Source organism: Silene latifolia, chromosome 8 (genome assembly GCF_048544455.1).
Source record: "Silene latifolia isolate original U9 population chromosome 8, ASM4854445v1, whole genome shotgun sequence".
In the NCBI taxonomy this organism is placed as follows: Eukaryota; Viridiplantae; Streptophyta; class Magnoliopsida; order Caryophyllales; family Caryophyllaceae; genus Silene; species Silene latifolia.
In genome coordinates this window covers 1,044,751-1,063,903 of record NC_133533.1, presented here as the reverse complement: position 1 = coordinate 1,063,903, position 19,153 = coordinate 1,044,751, and the positions used below count along the sequence as shown (strand labels likewise).

The following is a 19,153-nucleotide window of genomic DNA, read 5'->3' as shown; positions in this document are numbered from 1 at the left end:
TAACAAAATATTTTACAATTGAAATTTTTTTATAAAAATTGTAAACAAAAGTTGAAAAATTTGTACTTTATATAAAAATAATAATTGTTTGCTTTTTGTAATGTATTTTTAATTTTTTTTATCTAATTTGTGTTTTTATTTATTTATTTTTTGTAAATTTTTATTTTGTATTTTTCATAAAAATATAACCATTTTTACTCTTTTTGTCATGGTAAATTAAATTCCCATGAGTTTTGATAAAGGGGTTTAATTTTACTTATTACGTAAGTTATTGGGCCAAATTACTCTAATTGAAAGTTATGGGGATTAATTTCACAATTGCACAAAGTTATGGGGGTCAATAACCACTTCCCCCATTTTATATGTTGCTTTTAGCCTTTAGAGGATGTGCATTCCCTTAAAACTACTCATAATTGCTTGGTTTTTTTTTTCCAAGCGTCGCCTGGGATAGTGTGATGAGACCAAATGATAATGCTCGTTCGTGGTTGAAGAAGCTACATGAATCGACTCATGTGAGTGAAATGATGTGAAAAAGTGGCTCCCTTCATTCTAGTGAACTCTAGTTGAATTTCCTAAACATATTTCTATCTATCTCGATTTATGAATACGTTTTAGACTTCGTAGAGTGTCGGCATGTGTGATTTAAAACTTATTAACTATTAAGTGAAAAACATCATTGCTCCATTCAACATCCTTTCCTTTTTATCTCTAGCACTATTAAAATTAGATATTTGAAAATAAACATACTAAGAGCGTCATGGAAAGCCGAATACTTTACAAAGGGCCTCCAAATGATGATGTGTATCGTGCTACGATAGTTACAGATGTAACTTACGCCACAACAGGCGGTGCAGGGATCAGATTTGCGATAGGTAATGTAATAGGATTCTTCTACAATTTCATCAAAGCCAATACTTGCGGATTCGAGTCTAGATTGTGCAACGCCCTCGTCAAAGCTCCATGTATAGGAGGGAATTTGGCCTTGTTTTCTTTAGGCAATTGTCTTTCACAGAATGCTTATTTTAAATACAGTGGAGAGACTCTGCATAAGGATACTATTCTGTATGAAATTCATGGTGCGGCCTTAGTGGGAGCCTTTGGGTTTGCCCGTTATGCCCTTTGTGGCGCCTCACTCGCTGCCCTTACGACTGCTGGAGTGACAGCTTGTGATATCTTTGATGACGACCCCAAGACACGCTATGGCTCTTCCATCTGCAAAACCAATACATATACTTATCCCCACTATCGTCCTCCGCAGGATAAGGAGGACGATGATATCCCCTATATGGTAGGTTTCGATTTATTCCATCCATAACCATCAGGCCGAAATAGTTGAGCCACCATCATCTGCTCATCATTTTCTCCTCTTGGCATAAGAACTCTCCTAGTTTGCGTTCCTGGCAACCAAGGATCCTTCCAGAAAAACGTACTATGCCCGTTCCATATTCTCCTTCTAATCCCTTTCTTGAGTACTTCTCTTGCCTCAAGAATACCCCTCCACACATAGCTCGGATTCCAACCAACCTCCGCTTTCATGAATGACCCATTCAGAAAATACCTCTCTTGCATAACCCGTGACCAGAAGCTCTCTCTATTCGTTGTAAGCCTCCACGCCTGCTTCCCTAGCAACGCCATATTGAAGCTTTTAAAATCCTGAAATCCTAATCCCCCAGCCTCCTTTGGTAAGCAAAGTTTACTCCATACTACCCAAGGTATTTTCTTTCTTCCATTACTATCACCCCACCAAAATTGTGTTACAATTGATCGAAGCTCCTCACAAAAATGAACGAGAAATTTAAACACACTCATCGCAAAGGTAGGTATTGATTAGGCAATAGCCTTTATAAAAAATGATGGCTTTTTGGACTTTTTCGAGTAGGTTGAGATGGAGTTTTCAGGCGACTTGATACCTATTGCAAAAAAAAGTTAATATTTCGATACTGATTACTAATTATTGATTATGTTATTACTGATTATGAAAAAAGGTCCTTATATTGGTATCCCCTATTTATTAAATGAATAGGTGAATTCATGAATTTTCCCTCCAAAAAGCATCTTTTTAAATAAGGAATCTATTTATTTAATTGTTTTCACTAAATAAAGAAATTAATCATTATAATGTATTTCATTAAAATTAATCTTATTATCAAATTATATAATTTTCACTAAACACTAAACTATAATATTTTAATTAGAATATAAATTTATAAACTATTAAATCTTTTATTGATGTTATTATTTAAGAATGACTTGACTTATACTTTGTATTAACGAAACTATAAATCATTTTGATTATTTTCATGACAAAAAAAAATTGAGATAATTTATGAAATTGGAATCATCAGCTTTGTGGTATAAAAATAATTTTAAAAAAATATAATTCAATACATTACTCAATTCTTTTGGATTAATTTTCAGTTTTTTTTTTCTCGAAGCAAAATATAATAATGAGAAAAATGAACAATTAATTAGATACTACTATTATTTTACAGTTCAATTTTACTCAATTTTCTTGAATAACTTTACAGTTTAATTTTTTTCCATATCAAAATATAATAACGTGAAATATTAAAAATTAATGAGGTTTTAATTTAGAATTATTAAGTAATACAAAATAAAAACTTTATAAATACCGCACATTTATTGCGCGGGATCTAAACCAGTTGTTTATCAATTAACCCTATTTCATATGTAGTTGTTTCAAAAAAACTAAAGGTACAAATTTCTTAAAAATATGTTGTTTGACACATAGCATATGCAAGACATACATAACCAAAATATTCGAATAAGTTGAGCTTTGACCCTATATATTTGATACATAAACATCACACGTTATACATTAAAAATTGGAAAATGCATCAGATTGTATTCACATCGTTTTGAAAAAATATTAATTGATTTGGAAGATAACGTATCGTAAAATGATCTAAGTTAAGAACTTAATGCTGATTGTTGCATTATTCGAATGCATTTATTTTAATTAATATGATATTTGATAAGTCACAAAATTATTTATATAATAACGTTATTTATCATGAATAGCTAACTATTATTTATTAGTTATAATTTAAAATGTATGTATTTTATTTGAAAACATTGAAGTTAAACTTAAGAAAATAATGAGAATTGAGAAAGTTAATTTATTTTTATTAATAAGTAAAGATATTAAATGTCATATATGTTGTGAACTTTTGATTGTGCACGTCTTCTCGTGACAACCTTAACATTCACATCACTAGATACTTCCCTTTATGCTTCTTCAACATATTATGTCGTAATTCGATATCCTACTCGCGTCTTAATTATTTATTTACATTTAATTTAGGTAAAAACTTTTCAGTTTTCATAATGTATATAAAAGGTAATAAATAATTGAAACGGAAAGACTATTTAATTACTTCTTCATAATATTAAAGGCTTAATGCTATGACTAGTGTAGCTCCCGTGCTACAGCACGGTATTTTTAAGATGAAATTTATAAAGAAGAACTTTTAATAAAATTATTTGCATAAATTAAAGCTACTTTTAATTTAATGTTATAATATACTACTTTAAATATAATATTAGTAAGAAAATAGAAAAGAAAGTTTACTATTAATTATAACACTATAATGTTAAATCGATAAGGGAAACTAATTTATAAAATTAAGTTAAATGTAAAATCTAGTTAAAAAACATATTAGCCTTAGCTTATTAAGAAAATTGGCAAAAATAATATATTACGCGTCTAAAAAGACGATTTAAAAATTATTAAAACTAACATTTTCACTTTCTATTTCCTATAAGAAAATACATAAAATTTGTTTACATTATTTAAAAAATACTCCATAGTCCATATTCCTGAAATAAAGATTTCATAATTCAAGAGTGCAATTGATATGTTGTAAGATTGCATAATATATTAGAGACAATTGATTGTGATTGTATATTTTCGGGATAATATTGTAAAGATTGCATAATTTGAGAGGTTGTAGTATAGGATTGCATTATTCGAAAAGTCAAAGCATACATTTGTTTCCATGTATAGGTTTTCAATTGATTCAAATCATACGTTAGACTTGACGCAAAAGCAAATTTGATTTAGTAAAAGTTGACGACCCAACTTAGACTGGCCCATTAAAGGTAGTGTAAGTTAGGCGGGAAAACTACTTGAGAATTTTATTCTCTTAGTAGTAAGGAAGATGAATTAATATCCATGTACAAAATCTACAAATGTTACTCCATATACTTTACTATGTATTTCCTTTATAATGTAATGTGTGACACAATTTACCTTTTATGGATAGATATCCGAAAATAGAAAAGTATACTGATACTGTATCTAAATCTGAAATATGAGGACTATTTAAAGATACAAAGTTTAACAATTTGTCCTTTAAAATGTACTCTTACTTTGTAACCAATTCTATTCATAACATTGTTATGTAATGTTACTCTTATAAATTACTTTATCGTAACTTTATAATATACTAAAAATGAGCGTTATAAAATAAACCGTTATACACTTACAACTTCACATTAATCTCCTACAAATCGTCCCTAAACTCCACCCTTACGATCAGTTATCACCTAAGAGATGGATACCGATACTCAATAGTGGTCATTATTTTAACACAAAATCTCATTGAAGAGCTTGTGTAGGCTATATACGTTCACAGTCAATCTCAATATCGGGTCATGTATCGGGTTGAGTCAATATCGGATCACGGGTTGGGACGAGTCGAGTCGAGTCGGTTCAGGCCGGGTTGGAAAAAATAAGGATGTTATCGGGTCGGGTCGGTTTCGAATCACCCAATTTTCGGGTTATATTGGGTCGGGTTTTGAGCGGGTCGAGTCGAATTCCTCAGGTCGGGTCAGCTTTTGCCGGCTCATAAGTGGCATTCGATACCGCCAATCCGCCATACCTCCTCCTAGGGATGTCAGCGGGGCGGGTATAAGTGGGTACCGGCCCGCACCCGCCCCAATTGGAGTGGGTATGGGTACAACTTTCACGGGTGGTGGGGCGGGTACGGGTACAAAAATTCCACCCGCCATGGGTGGTGGGGCGGGGATGGGTTTTACGTCATACCCACCAAAAACCCGCCTACCCACCAATTATTTAAAAAAATATATATACTATTATGACTTTCGATAATGTTCTTTACTAATTTTATTGAAAATCTTAAACTACAATTATAAATATGAAAATTTACGGAAATTCATAGTGATTAAACTACATTTTATTTAAAAAAGTATCGTCAAAAATTATGACGTAGGTGGTTGGTGGGTAAACGGGGCGGGTACGGGTTTAGATTTTCATTTGGTGGGGCGGGTACGGGTATGGAAACTTGTACCCGCCACGGGTGGTGGGACGGGTATGGGTATGGGAATTGCTTGGTGGGTACGGGTACGGGGGAGCTTATATCCACCACCGCCCCGCCCCAATGACATCCCTACCTCCTCCCTTAAACCTCTCCAAAATAAATCAACATTCACTATTCTCCCTCACTTTTCTTCATTTCTCCCACAGGAATCACAGCTCATACAAACCAAAGTACCTTTAAACATTAATTTAATCATACATACAACTCCTTACTCCTCCTCCATTAAAGAACCTCCATTTCTGATTTCACACGTAACCTCTTTCTCTTCCCTCTATTATCACATTAATCAATTCCTTAATCACAATTAATACATTAATTAACAATTCAACTCATTTTAACAATGTCATCAACATTCTAAGAAAGACAACAATGGCGGCGGCAGCAGCGAGGGCGAGAAATGCGGTGGTTGTGCGGCGGCGAAGAGGTTGTAAAGTGATTATGTTAATTACAGTGATTATACTGTGTTTAATCAGCTTAATCGCGTTGCAAAGTAAATCATCATCATCATTGGATGTAGTTTCATCCACGCGCCGATCGCGGCGTGAGGAAATTACGTATGTCGGTGTTCCGAAGATCGCGTTTTTGTTCCTCACGCGCCGGCATCTTCCTTTGGATTTTCTTTGGGGTTCCTTTTTTCAGGTATTCAAAATCGCATTTGAGACCGTCTTATTTTTCCGTGTTATGTGGTTCATTTAATTGCTATACGAGTATATGGACTATATGTTTTAAGTTTAAGACGGTTTTAAGTAAGACTAATGCTTTTATATATCATTTCACTGACGTCTCACAACTCCTTTTCCTTTTTTTAACATTATTATTTAAATTGATTGTGAGTCGTCACAAGCTTGTGACCATCAAAAGTAAGAATTTGTATTGTTTAATGGACATGCAGACGGTTTTAAGCAAGACTAGCGCTTATAGCTTATTTCTTAAGCTTATTTCTTAGCAAATGTATTTTTGATCATCATTTCTTATGTGTTAGTAACTTCGTGAACAAATTCAAGCCTTGAGGAAATTTTGAAGCTCTTAAGTGTAATAGTGTTTGTCTTTCCATGTTATGTGGTTCATGTCATAGTTATGCGGACTATGTTGTAAGTTTAAGACGGTTTTAAGCAAGACTATCGCTTATTCATTAGCAATTGTGTTTTTGATCATCATTTCAGTAATTTCTTTTTGTGGATGTTTAATGTGAATATGTATGGATACTTGGTAAACTTAGCAACTTTATGAACAAAATTTAAGCATTAAGGGAATTTGAAGTTTATTGGTGTTCTAGAGTATGTGTAGCATTGCTTATTAGTATGGAAAAATTGAGATACATTTTTGTATGTAAAGTTTGTATTATGTATGAATTTGTGGTAAAGGTAGCAACTTTACGAACAAATTCAAGTATTAGGGAAAATTGGAACTTGATTACTGAACTAGTGTTTGTGTAGCATTACTATTAGTATGGAAAAAGGGATAGGATCATTTGTTTTTCCCATTTTTGTCGATTAGTGAGTGTGGCTAATGAGGTTATTGGGGTGTGGCAGGGAGTGGAGGCATCAAGCTATTCAATTTATGTTCACTCTCAACCTGGGTTTGTGTTTGATGAATCAACAACCCGCTCGCCTTTGTTTTATGGCCGGCAGTTGAAGAATAGCATTCAGGTTCTTGAGTAATTGATTTCCTACTTTTGGAACTGGAGTTTTTGTCGTGTATTTGCTGACCTTTCTTTGTTCTGGGAATGAACAAACTAAAGTGCAGGTATTATGGGGTGAATCAAGTATGATTGAAGCCGAAAGGTTATTGCTCGATGCAGCACTCGAGGACCCTGCCAACCAGAGATTTGTTCTTCTTTCAGATAGGTTGTTATCATCTCTATGTAGTGTTTGAATTTCTTTATTACTGAAATGTGATCGCTTTATTTGTATGATGGCTCCTCTGATGAGTTTTTCTCCTCTATGCAGTTGTGTTCCTCTGTACAATTTTAGCTATATATACGACTATATTATGGGATCTCCCAAAAGTTTCGTAGACAGGTAACTTTTAAAACTTTTGATATTGGTTAGTATGTTTTGATGTCATTCATCACTTAGTTTGCTTGCATTGCTTTTTTTGTTGACATTAATTTTGGCTTGCCTTGACTTCATACCAGCTTTCTTGATAAAAAGGAAGGTCGCTATAACACAAAGATGTCGCCCATAATACCAAAAGATAAATGGCGTAAAGGATCACAGGTAATCAACTTCTTCTTTGCTTTGTAATGATGTAATCTCAGTAACTATAGTGTGAACCTGTGGAATTTCCGGAAATTGATAGCCAGCTTCTGAATATTGGGTACTAGTTATAGGCTAGATCAAGTGGCAGGATTTTGCTTCAAGTTTGTGCAGTTGTCATCTGTACCGTAACTCTTACTTTATCCTAGTTTACGGCGTACACTATGATGATAAATATTGGAAGGTGGAATATGTTGCACTTCCCCCAATGTTGGATTCATAAAAAGCTGTTTGCCAGTGAATGGAATGTCAGTTTTCGCCAAGTATTTGTACTGGATTGGGAGAAACAGTTTGCGACATTGAAAAGGAGGACACAAGTAGTAGTCCAAAGATACATCGTTGCAGTATATTAAATGCAACCGCTACTTGGAGTCTTAGTTATCTGATCTAAAAAATTTTTAGTTAACTGACATATAGAAAAGGGCACGGCACTTCACTGGATTCTTGATTTTCTGCTGGCAAGTGCCAGATCTGCCAGTACCACTATAGTCTATTGCAAACAATCTTACCATTAACAGGCATGAGCCAGCTATTGGTATTATGACCTCAATTTGGTTCATGGCTTTGGTGAATGACTTGTGGGGTTGATCATTTGTGCCAGTACCTCTAGAGTCTAGTGCAAAAGATCTTACCATTGGTAAGCCGTAAGTATGAAGGCCAACTGCTGATGTAATGATCTCAATCGGTTTACTTGAGTAGTTTGTGGGGTTAATCATTTACGCAGTGGGTGTGGTAATGTGAATGAGTTTTGCCACTTATAAGTTCTGCTGTTGAAGAAATGCAATTGCAGTTTTTAGTGACTATGAAAGATTATTGCTGTCCATTTTCTTTTTATTCAGCAAGGTCATACTCATACAGTAACTGCACCGTGAATCTTCAAAATATTCGTCTGATAATGTTTAGCATTCAACTGAACATTTGTTTTCCTTGCTCTTACTTCGTATTCTGACATGGCAAACATAGTGGTTCACTCTGATTCGGAGACACGCAGAAGTCATGGTCGACGATGAGATTGTCTTTCCAGTCTTCAGAAAGTTCTGTAAGGTACTGAAGTTTTCATTTCTTATACATTGTGCGTTTATTATTCACCTTTTTAACCAACTTAATAGCCTTAATTTGGGCATAAGATTTGTGCCATTTAGTTTGTTTAATGCAGAAAAAATGAACCACCAAACTTTTTACTCATCTGTTTAGCTTCTAAATATTTTCTTTGCAGCGACGTCCTCCAGTTGACAATAAGAATGCAAAGCTGAATCTGGTAAGTCAATCTTGACTCTTGACTCTTGATATTCCACATCAAATTATCTGCTGTAGTCTGTGATCCCTAAAATAATGTTGGCATGGGTGACCGTGGGATTTATTATTTCGATATATGAGGGTTTTTCAAGGCTCTTTGACGAGCCTTTTCAACATATGGCCAATATGGGGTATGTTCACTGCAGCAAGGCTTATCGTTGAACCTTGAACTCTTAGCTGCCTAAGGGTCCCTTGTTAGTTTCACATATTCCAGCCATTTCATTTCATATATCTACATTTCATGTCATATTTTGTCGAAGTTTATGCAGTAGCGGTTGTTTTTAGGTTTTTTTTTTGTCCCAAAGTAGTTTGGTTTAGTTCGTAAACATCTGAATGTCAGGGTTTGGTAGAAGTTTAGAACCCTTGAACAGTTACAATTGATTGCGAAATCAAGACCACGTTTGCAATAGCTTTGTGACAGTGTGACACGGAAAAACCACGCCGTTTTGAGCCCAAGTCTGAGTGAAAGTGGTCTAATAGAGTAACAGGCTGAAACACAACAGGTTGGCTGCCCAGTTACATGCTTACATAGTCTTGATTTGTAACTATTTATATGCTTATAAATGCAGAAACTCCAAAAACAGCACAATTGCATTCCTGATGAGCACTATCTGCCGACATTGCTGACTGTGAGTGCCGTCTCTTCTTTCTGCCCCTGGTGTGGCTGAAATATTTTCTCTCTGAAATTATGACGCTCGTACTCACCATTTTAACTATGATAATGTTGAACTCATCCTAGTATTAAATTTGATTTTAGTTTTCATCTCGAAGTCATTCATCGTGCCCTTGATTTAGCTATTGCACCATATTTGCAGCCAGGGTTTTAATACAATGATAGTCACTGCTGCATTTTTGTGATACCTGTGTTTTCCACTTGTACCATGCCCATGCTGCACAGTTAATGATCACATGATATAGAATCTGAACGTAGAGTTGTTTATAGATGGCAGGCCTTGAGAAGGAACTTGAACGTAGGACATTGACGTACACTGAGTGGAATGAATCTGCCTCAAAAATGGAAGGCAAAGGATGGCATCCTGTTACCTTCAGCGCTTCAGCTACAACTCCCCGACGGATTAGAGGAATAAAGGTGGGAAATTTCATGATCTTAGGACATGTTTATGCTCAAACACCACTAACTGCAAAGTGCAAACTGACTAACGCGTATTTCATATCCTTATTATCTATTGTATCATGGTGTTCATTAAAATCTCTTACGTGGACAATCTTTTAAGTGTGCATCACTTACTCGTATATCCTATTATGTTAATTAGGGATAGCATATTAAGTTCACTTTTTCCGTTAATAGATGGAGAAAGGGACTAATTATTTTGGGATAACCGAAAGAAAATAGAGAGATAATTGGAATGGAGTACAGATTAGGCAATGCTTTTTAGAAATGGATCTTCTTGTGTGGTTGCTTTTTTTCTTCGAGTTCAAACGTCTGATATGATTATAATGGTTAAAAAAGCGGGTTCATGTGCATCCCGAATGATCCTTGATGTTAATGAATTAAAAATTTCCCCTTACCCCGGGAAAAAATCTTCTTATTTCCTTGTGTAAATCTTGATTCTTCTTGACAGGATATCAACCACATATACTACGAGACAGAGTATAGAACAGAGTGGTGCCGAGTCAATTCTACATCGGTTCCTTGCTTCCTTTTTGCAAGGAAGTTCACCCAAGCAGCTGCTATGCGGTTTTTGAGCGAGGGATTAGGTGATTTCAGTATATGACGATTCATGGTTATCCCTCTCCACACAAGATGTTTATATTTCGACGTTTTAACATGTCTAACCCTCAAACTTCAGCAACAATCTTGGTGGCAGCATATGAGCAGTATAATATCGTTAGATTATACGTATACTTGTGCAGAATAGTTTGTTGTATAGTGTAGAGCTTAACTATACTGTGGCAAATGTTGCAAAAAATCGGCAGAAAAGATCAAGTGACGGAAGGCATTCTACTGTAAATTCCGTTTTCTTTAAATGTTCTTGATTGAACTGCAATTACAATGGATAGATAGACCTTTCAGTCAATTTTGAACTACACACAATTTTGAAAGCATTTGTAAAACTTCGCATTTTTACTTAATTTATGCTTGTATTATGAACTTCATCGTAGAATTTCAAGCGTCTACCGTGTATTTGGATGTCGGTATTTGTATAATCATTTCTTTTAATACCGTATTTTTTTAGTTTACACGGTTGCATTGCTTCCTGACTTGACCCATGTTACCAGTTAGAACATTATCAGAAGCGAGTTTGATGAAGGCAGAAGAAAAGGTCCGGAAGAAATAGTTCCGGTCTGCAGCAAACTGAGTGGCAATCACCATGGTTCGTGGATCAACTGAAATGCTCGAATCAATGCTAAATAAGCCTCTGCCCGCGAGTATACCAAAGTAATAACTGGTATCAAATATTGTCGGAGTTGCATCATTTGGTATTAGTGTCATGTTTGCTGCAGGGACTGTATTAGCGCAAGCAGCTCTAATTGCAATCTGAAGTTGAAGATCCATGTGATCTGTCGGTTTTGGCTTGTAAAGTCTGTCCACAACGTTGACGCAGTGCGCTGCACCTAACGTATGCGCCCCTGCAAAGTAAAAACCATGTAAATGTCTGTTATCAGTTTTTTTGTGTCTCAATAAGCTGGCTTTAGGCCACTTAGATCGGTTTTGGATTGGGTTATATAGAGCTCGGGTTTAGTTCACTTCAGTTCAGTTCAAATTGCGTCACTATCGGGATTGGTCAATTCTTCTGAGAATTTGTGACCGGTTAGATTCTATTTGTTTCGAGTCATGTTATCAATAGACATTTTATCGTATTTTTCAAAGCTCAGAGTTACTAAAGCTGGGGCGATAGATCCCCGAAGGGGGTGGCTTACATGGTCCATGTGGTGGTGCGGGAATGCATGGGCCCGGGGGGACTCAACCCCCTCGTCATAAAAAAAAAAACAAAACAAAAAAAAAAAAACGTTTTATCGGTTGCTTACCTAGAATGGCAACAGTTTCTTGAAGATTCATTCCTTTGGCCGCAAAAATACTTATTAGTTGATCGACATTGATGGTAACTGAAGGAAGAAGAGCATCAGCCTGAATGGAGCTGGAAGTGTTAGAATCCTTTCTTCCTAGAGGAATTCGAATGAACGGGCCACCTGATAGCGCGACTGAGTTCTTGGCGGCTAAGGCTATTATGTCAGCACAAGAGACTTGCCCTGGACAAGTTGCCTCTAAGCTCGATTTTATTTGATTAATTGCTTCAAGTTTCCTGATACCCAAGTTTCTGGAAGCATGTATTTCTGAGTCTGGTGAAGCTAGTAAAATCGATGCATCACATCCCTGCATTGTCAGAGTTCGTGCAGCATTTATCATCCGATTGTCTCAAAGACTCTCAATAATGTAAGAAACTGAACCAATCAATGTACCTAGATAGCGGCCGTGTTGACTGCAGCCCACTGTGTTTAAGTACAGATGTAAGTCAATAAATGGTGTTATTTATGACTTGGGTATGGTCCCTTAACATGATTATTTTTGGTTATGATTGATTCTGTCGCGTTATAATGATGCAGTTATGGGAGGAGTGGTGCGCATTCCAATGCGTATCACAGTGACCTACTGACCTATGATTGAAGCAAAAGATGACCTATAATGGTTGATGGACCGCGGCAGATTCTAGGGAAATTTGCCTCTATTATGTCGGGATTCTATGATTTTTCACGAAACAAGGTAAATTAGCTTACTAAGCTGTCTGCACTTCTTATATTGCGAAATCTCACAGATGACTTCTAATGTAAAATGTGTCGAAACAAAAACAAGATCCTGAATACTTGGATAAAGCAATGCATGATGAACTGAAGCTCAGAAGAGATGAAATCATGTAAATACGGAGATCAGATGTACGCAGTCTTATCTCTACGTTAAATAGAGCAATGCTGTTTTCGTGCAGCATTAGTGCACGAAAGGGAAGCGAAGGCGTACCTGAACTTGACAGTCATGAAAGAGAAGTCTAAGAAAAGCTGCAGGAGCAGTAACATCAGCAACAAAAATACTCAACATCTCATTCCTTACAATGTCTTCCACAAACGGACAAGTCGTCTCATAGTAATTGTATACTAACTCACCGCCTTCACTTTCTCCTCCATGAATCACAAGCAATAGTATCACTAACTGCACTATCATTGCAAACTTGCCTTCCATTCCTCTCATTTTTACTCTTCTTAGACGAGACCGCCCTACACGAGTTTATGTACTTCAGTTTTTGTTACAGTTTTGTTGTCAGTCCTACTGAACAACATACAGCAGTATATATAGGTGGTACTGTGATAGTTCTAGAAAGTTTTGTGACTCAATTATACGATGAGACGGTCCTACACGAACTTTTGTACACTCAAAAAGTTTCTGTAATTTAATGTATGATATTAAGTATTAAGAATCGGTTAGAAACTTTATCTCAGTACATCGATAACCTTCGGCCTTAGTAACTCGACCAGTCGACTGTGGTACATTATTGCTATCCGGGTTTAGTACCAGCGGCGGATCTACTCACGGCATTCCGAGGTGCGCAGACACCGGAAACAGAATTTTTTTTGCGTATTTTATTTAATTTTCAGGCTAAAAAAATAATTTTTATCTTTTTTATGTGTGTATAGATTTTAAATATTAATCAGGACCCCAGAAAGAAATTTTCCTGGATTCGCTACTGTTTAGTACCATGATTAATTGACACACTACAAGAGTACTACTTCTGTAGGACCTAATAAAACAAATTAGGTTAAGGCATTAACTGTGATTCTTACAGATTGCCTACAAGAACTTGACAGCAAAATTTGAACATATTACTATGTACACGTTTAGTTCAATCAAAAAATATATTAATGTTGGTATTTTCCTAGTCATGCAAAAAACACATTTTGCTATGTGATTCACGTAGCAGTATTGTAGTTATTGTGTGCGACCGTTGTATGGTATGACCGTAAAAAAAAGTACACTTTATTTATGATTAACAGTGATCACATTATACTATTATAAAATGATCAATTTTTACCATGAAATGGTCACTTTTTATCACATCATATGACGGTCTTATAGTATAATTTGTGTAGAACACGGATTAGTTGTTGGTTACATTAAATAGATTGCATTATTGCATCAAATTTTATTTTTCCTTAATGGGATAAAGTTCTGAACTTTTGTAATTGTGTAGGTCCTTAAAATTTGTTCAACTATTGGGGAATTAATTAGGTACATAACTAAAAGCTTAACTAAGACTAATAAACTACTCTAATCGAGTATTAATTTGATATTAATGTTAATGAATGCGTGACAAATTGTCAATGTTACCATAATTCATAGTGTTCTATATGACGATTCATGTTAGTCGATCCAGGATTCGGATGCAATTGGGTGATTATGTAGTAAGGACAGGAGAACTGTCACGAATAATAGGAATAAATATAATAGTTGGACCTCAACCATCACCTTAAGGTTTTGGTTGAGATGGTTTATCTAACATGGTATCAGAGTCAGTATGGCCAAAGGTCACGGGTTCAAACCCTGACAGCCTTCAATAACTCACGAAGTAGAATTTCAGCCAAAAAATCTCGTCTGTGAGATATGAATTCATGTTTAAATAGACGAGTACTTTGTCATTTGATTATAAGGAGTCGTTTTGTTGCCATACGAGAATTAGATGTCAGTTTCAAAGATGTGGATTTGTAAAGGTCCTGCAAAATCCATTTTCGACAGTCGTATCGTGTCCAAGAAACTATGTAGCACAAAGATATAACAAGCTTGAGATTATAAGTTTAATGACTTAAGTATCTGCTGTGACGAGCTTTTCGAGTAATAAACGTGTCGTTCCATCCTTTTTGCCTAGCCCTTTGTTCCCACAATGCAGTAACCCTTCTTTGGGCTTCCAAGGCATCTTCTGCACGTTCTCGAGCTTCTTCGCAAGTCTCCATCCCTGAATTGCACTTATCGGCTTCCTTTTGATATTGAGACGCGATCTTTTTGGCTTCAAGTAACGCCATTTCTGACCGTTGCTGGTTTTCTAAAGCTTCTGCCTCTTTTTGCCTTAGCTCTTCTGCTACTAGTTCCGCGAAATGCTTCTCCATCTCTTCGCTTACTTCTGGATCGTGTTTCATACAATCTGATAGTTTGCACAAAGTAAGATTGATCAAAATTTACGATTCTATTAGAAAGAAATGATCGGCTGTTACTATAGATTGCGAGACAGCCCCAGTTAATGTATTATATAACTGGTTGTATATACAACTTATTCAATGTAGTTGAGTTTTGTTACAAAGTTGTCGAGCTTTATTAACAAAATTATCGAGCTATGGTACAAAGTTATTGAGTTTAACTGAATAATTATTAAACTCAATAACTTCGTAAAATAGCTCAACAACTTTGTATAAGAGCTCAACAACTTTGAACCGGCTGTACAATGCTATTATACAACTGGTTGTAGGATAGTATTTTGTGAGAAAGCCTAACCTGTGAATGACGTATTCAGTCCTGCAATCAGAATATAAAAGAAAACATCAGTCGTCAAAATAGCTAAACCGGTCTTAGCGTAGTGCTTAAGAGGCGGTCTTGGGTCTTAAGATAAGGTTTTGGGTACTCGAGCTGCCAAATAGGTTGTGTCATGTACTCGTGTCATATCTGTTTTAAGTCGAGGGTAAACGAGGTTCTTACCTCTATAATTGATGTTAACCTGATTTCGAAACCCATCAGCATTTGTTTTAAGTCGAGGGTAAACGAGGTTCTGACCTATACAGTTCGCGTTAGTGGTGGAGCGAGATTTGAAAATTTCGAAATTTTTAGTTAAAATTTTCGATTTTTTTCGAGGTTGCCTGATAGTATAACCATTTCGCCCCTGCTAGTCTAAAATCCTCGGCAATGTTTGTTCCGAAGAGTATTTATTTTTATACATACGACACTTTCACATTAAATTACGACACTCATAATAAGATCAACGATTTATTTCATACATACAACAGTTTCACACAAGACTAATCGCAAAAACACTAGATTAAATTCGAGAGTACGTAACTTTAAGCGATGGCAAATACAATATACCTAGTGGAAGAGAAAGAAAAGGGTAAGAAGACGAGCAATCACATTGACAAGGGGGGCAAGACGAGGAGGAAGAAGTGTGTCGAAACGCGGCGAGGCCTTCAAGGAGATGCCAATAGAGAGGAGGACCAACAATGTAGCCTATAACACACATGCCTAGAATTCCCATAGCCATTTTTAATACCTTTGGGCTAAATATCACATTTCCTCTCTTTTGATATGGCATTTTTTTTAACTAATATTTAAGAAAATATGAATAATTTTCTTGAATCTTTAAATTCTAATTTTTTTTTGGTAAATTTGATTTGGGGATTTTGTTCAAAAGAGTATTTTGATTTGTTTTTGTGATCTTAATTATTTCGATTTAGTGTTTTGTTATGTTGATTTGATGGAAATAGCCAAAGTCAAATGTATAAGCTAACAAGAAGCCTACTTTTGTGCTACAACTTTTATAGTGTTATATAGTGTGTTGTACTCGTATCATCCTTATAGACCAAACAACTCCTTTTATTTTTCGGTATATTTTCGGTATATAACTGGTCTTTTAAGGGACGATTTCTCAAAAAATTACTAGAAGACTTTTTTTAAGTCATTTGCAATTGAAGTAAAAATGACTCTCTACATATAAAAAATTGGTTTACCAATGAAAATGGTCACATTCAACAAAAAAAAAAGAGTTACATTTATTATAAAATTAGGTACGAATTGAAAGATTTTTAGGGTAGGTAATCAACCTCCTCTATTACATAGGACGTGACAATTCATGAGAAAAAAAATCTTAAAATTTGGGATAATCAAACATCTCTCATTTTTTTCAAATTCTAGGATTTTTCAATTCAGCTGTTTTGATGGTGGCAACAAGCGACCCCTAAGTCTAAACCAAGGAAATTTACAAAAGTAGGATTCTATTCCTAAAGAATGAATGGGAATTCAATTAAATGCGAAACATCAGTTAGGCTCTGTTTGACAATGCATTTTAGATACCTTATTTGGTCAAAATAGCTTATTTGACTAAAATTTTAGATACTTTATTTTTTTTGTAACCGTTGACAATTAACTTATTTAATCAAATCAGGTATCTGAAATAAAATGCTATCTAGAGTAGCATTTGAGATTTCAGGTACCTGCTTTTATTTTATTTTCCTTTTTTACTCCTTAAATATAAGTATTAAATAATTATTATATCTTTTTAAGTCATTTCATTAAAACAGTTATATTTTCAATTAGTTTGCCAAACATTTTTTTTATATAATCAGCTACCTTATCAGTTGCTAATTTTCAACTACCTTATCAGTTAGCTTTTTAGGTTTCAGCTAGCTTTTCAGGTTTCAGCTAGCTTTTCAGCTAGTTTTACGAAACAGAGTCTTAAACAAACTGTTATGCTTTTCTGTTTCACTTTCCTAACACACTGCAAGTCGTAAAAATCGTCCAATATTCCCTCCGTCCTAATCATTCGTTGAATGTTAATTTTATACGTAAGAAAAACTTTTCACTTTAGATAAGATTAGTTTGTTAGCAATAAGATAAAATTGTCCAAATGTTACCTATATACGCGCGAAAAATTTTATACTCTAGATAAGATTAGTTTGTTAGTATTTGCTCATTATTAATCGGATTGGTTGTTGAACATACGAATATTAACATATAGTATTTGCTCATATTATTAAATATAACTACTATTAGGTATAATAAGTAGCAATTGTCCGTATTTCAGGATTCAGGTAAGATATCGAGCTAGGTGTGAAAAAGATGGTATATTATTTGTCCCACATTAGAAAATAATGGAGGTGTTGTGAATATACTACGTATGATGATTAATACTTAATAAATTTTGCTAGAATTCGAGATAACAAACCTTTAGATGGTGCTTTTGGGTGGTGGTGGTGGTAGTGATTGATGATTTGAATAGAAAGAGATGAAGTTAGGACATGCTTGATACCAATTTTCGTAAACAACGACGATTGTGCTTTTGTTACGGTCTTAATTTTCGTAAATAACAATGATGATGCTTTTAGGTGGTGATAGTGATTGAGGATTGGCTCTAAATAAAATTTCTTGCCTGATTATGATAATTGGAATCCCAACGTTGTTCGTCAAAGGGAACAATTTTCCTCTAGACCTGCTGTTTTGCGTGGTAGCCGGTAGGCACAAGATATAATGGTTTAAGCCGTCGTCATTAACCTTCCTAAGTTAATGTAGACATGGCCGTAGGAGGAGCAGTTCCCCTGCACACACACACACCGTGTCACTGAGCTCATTGTAGTTATCGAGGGTACTATCATTGCTGGATTTATTGATATGGATAAGTGAATAACACGGCTTTCTATAAGACACTCAAGAAGAGAGACTTGTTTATTATTACACCGACACTCAAGCATTTTCAAGTCAATGACGGGAAAGTTCCTGCTGCTGTATATGCCGGTTTTGGTAGCACAAAATCGCAAATCCTGGTGTTCAGCCTGTTTTTGATGCTCTTTTCCAAACAGACTTGCCTAATGAGATGTTTCAGAAAATTACTATATTAAGGAATAAACTATCTTATGCAATCTTTTGTACCATAGGAAAGTATATCTTTTATTTATCTTATTTGCCATTCCATATGTATGGTTTATTGTATGTATCTTTAGTTTTGATCCTTTCCTTATTTTGTATATCTTGTTATGCAAGATCTTAGGGCTAGCTAGTTTTGTATATAAGCTCATGTAATTGTATACGTAAATACTCATTCAATAACATAATCATTCTCTACATCTTATATGGTATCAACCGCCTTCGATCCTACGATCTACCTCCTCAATCATGGCCAATCACGCACTCATTCTCCCCAACACTGCCGAACCCAATACTCCCATCATCTTCGTCAATCTCTCTCAATGCAAAACCCTCACCATCACCAACTACACTCAATGGGCATTCCAAATTCAATCCTTCCTTGAAGGATTAGAACTCTTCCAATTTCTCGATGGCTCTCACCCATGTCCCGCAAAAACTGTCATCGTTGAAAATAAACCTGCCCCTAACCCTGCCTATTCCTCTTGGTCGAGACAAGACCGTCTTCTACTTGCCTCTCTAGTCGGAACTCTTGATAGTTCTATTGTCCCGCTTGTGACTCAAGCAACATCGTCACAAGATGCGTGGTCCACCCTAGCCTCCACCTTCGC

At 35.4% G+C, this 19,153-nt stretch overlaps 3 protein-coding genes across 3 annotated transcripts; 1 reads left to right on the top strand and 2 right to left on the bottom strand.

Moving 5' to 3' along the window:
- The first annotated feature begins 5,434 nt into the window (after positions 1-5,434).
- LOC141595932 (glycosyltransferase BC10-like) lies at positions 5,435-10,984 on the top strand. Its single transcript, XM_074415894.1, has 10 exons — positions 5,435-6,002; positions 6,896-7,012; positions 7,110-7,210; positions 7,313-7,384; positions 7,501-7,582; positions 8,585-8,665; positions 8,838-8,879; positions 9,487-9,546; positions 9,861-10,007; positions 10,501-10,984. The coding sequence occupies exons 1-10, from the start codon at positions 5,733-5,735 to the stop codon at positions 10,651-10,653; spliced, it is 1,125 nt and encodes a 374-aa protein (XP_074271995.1). The 5' UTR covers positions 5,435-5,732; the 3' UTR covers positions 10,654-10,984.
- On the bottom strand, positions 10,870-13,197 carry LOC141595933 (peroxidase 29-like). Its single transcript, XM_074415895.1, has 3 exons — positions 12,894-13,197; positions 11,909-12,254; positions 10,870-11,509 (listed from the first exon to the last, which is right to left on the bottom strand). The coding sequence occupies exons 1-3, from the start codon at positions 13,119-13,121 to the stop codon at positions 11,112-11,114; spliced, it is 972 nt and encodes a 323-aa protein (XP_074271996.1). The 5' UTR covers positions 13,122-13,197; the 3' UTR covers positions 10,870-11,111.
- Positions 13,198-14,499: 1,302 nt separating this feature from the next.
- On the bottom strand, positions 14,500-16,344 carry LOC141595931 (uncharacterized). Its single transcript, XM_074415892.1, has 3 exons — positions 15,996-16,344; positions 15,411-15,431; positions 14,500-15,063 (listed from the first exon to the last, which is right to left on the bottom strand). The coding sequence occupies exons 1-3, from the start codon at positions 16,216-16,218 to the stop codon at positions 14,720-14,722; spliced, it is 588 nt and encodes a 195-aa protein (XP_074271993.1). The 5' UTR covers positions 16,219-16,344; the 3' UTR covers positions 14,500-14,719.
- Positions 16,345-19,153: the final 2,809 nt, after the last annotated feature.

What these genes read in the sequence shown, in the direction of transcription:
- LOC141595932 (XM_074415894.1), top strand. Translation starts at nt 5,733, where the DNA reads ATGGCGGCGGCAGCAGCGAGGGCGAGAAATGCGGTGGTTGTGCGGCGG. An exon ending in CCCAAAAGTTTCGTAGACAG is followed by an intron (nt 7,385 to 7,500) that starts GTAACTTTTAAA and finishes ACTTCATACCAG; the next exon opens with CTTTCTTGATAAAAAGGAAG. An exon ending in AGAATGCAAAGCTGAATCTG is followed by an intron (nt 8,880 to 9,486) that starts GTAAGTCAATCT and finishes TTATAAATGCAG; the next exon opens with AAACTCCAAAAACAGCACAA.
- LOC141595933 (XM_074415895.1), bottom strand. Translation starts at nt 13,121, where the DNA reads ATGAGAGGAATGGAAGGCAAGTTTGCAATGATAGTGCAGTTAGTGATA. An exon ending in TTCATGACTGTCAAGTTCAG is followed by an intron (nt 12,255 to 12,893) that starts GTACGCCTTCGC and finishes CTGACAATGCAG; the next exon opens with GGATGTGATGCATCGATTTT. An exon ending in AGAAACTGTTGCCATTCTAG is followed by an intron (nt 11,510 to 11,908) that starts GTAAGCAACCGA and finishes TTTACTTTGCAG; the next exon opens with GGGCGCATACGTTAGGTGCA.
- LOC141595931 (XM_074415892.1), bottom strand. Translation starts at nt 16,218, where the DNA reads ATGCCATATCAAAAGAGAGGAAATGTGATATTTAGCCCAAAGGTATTA. An exon ending in TTTTCTTTCTCTTCCACTAG is followed by an intron (nt 15,432 to 15,995) that starts GTATATTGTATT and finishes TTCTGATTGCAG; the next exon opens with GACTGAATACGTCATTCACA. An exon ending in ACTGAATACGTCATTCACAG is followed by an intron (nt 15,064 to 15,410) that starts GTTAGGCTTTCT and finishes GCAAACTATCAG; the next exon opens with ATTGTATGAAACACGATCCA.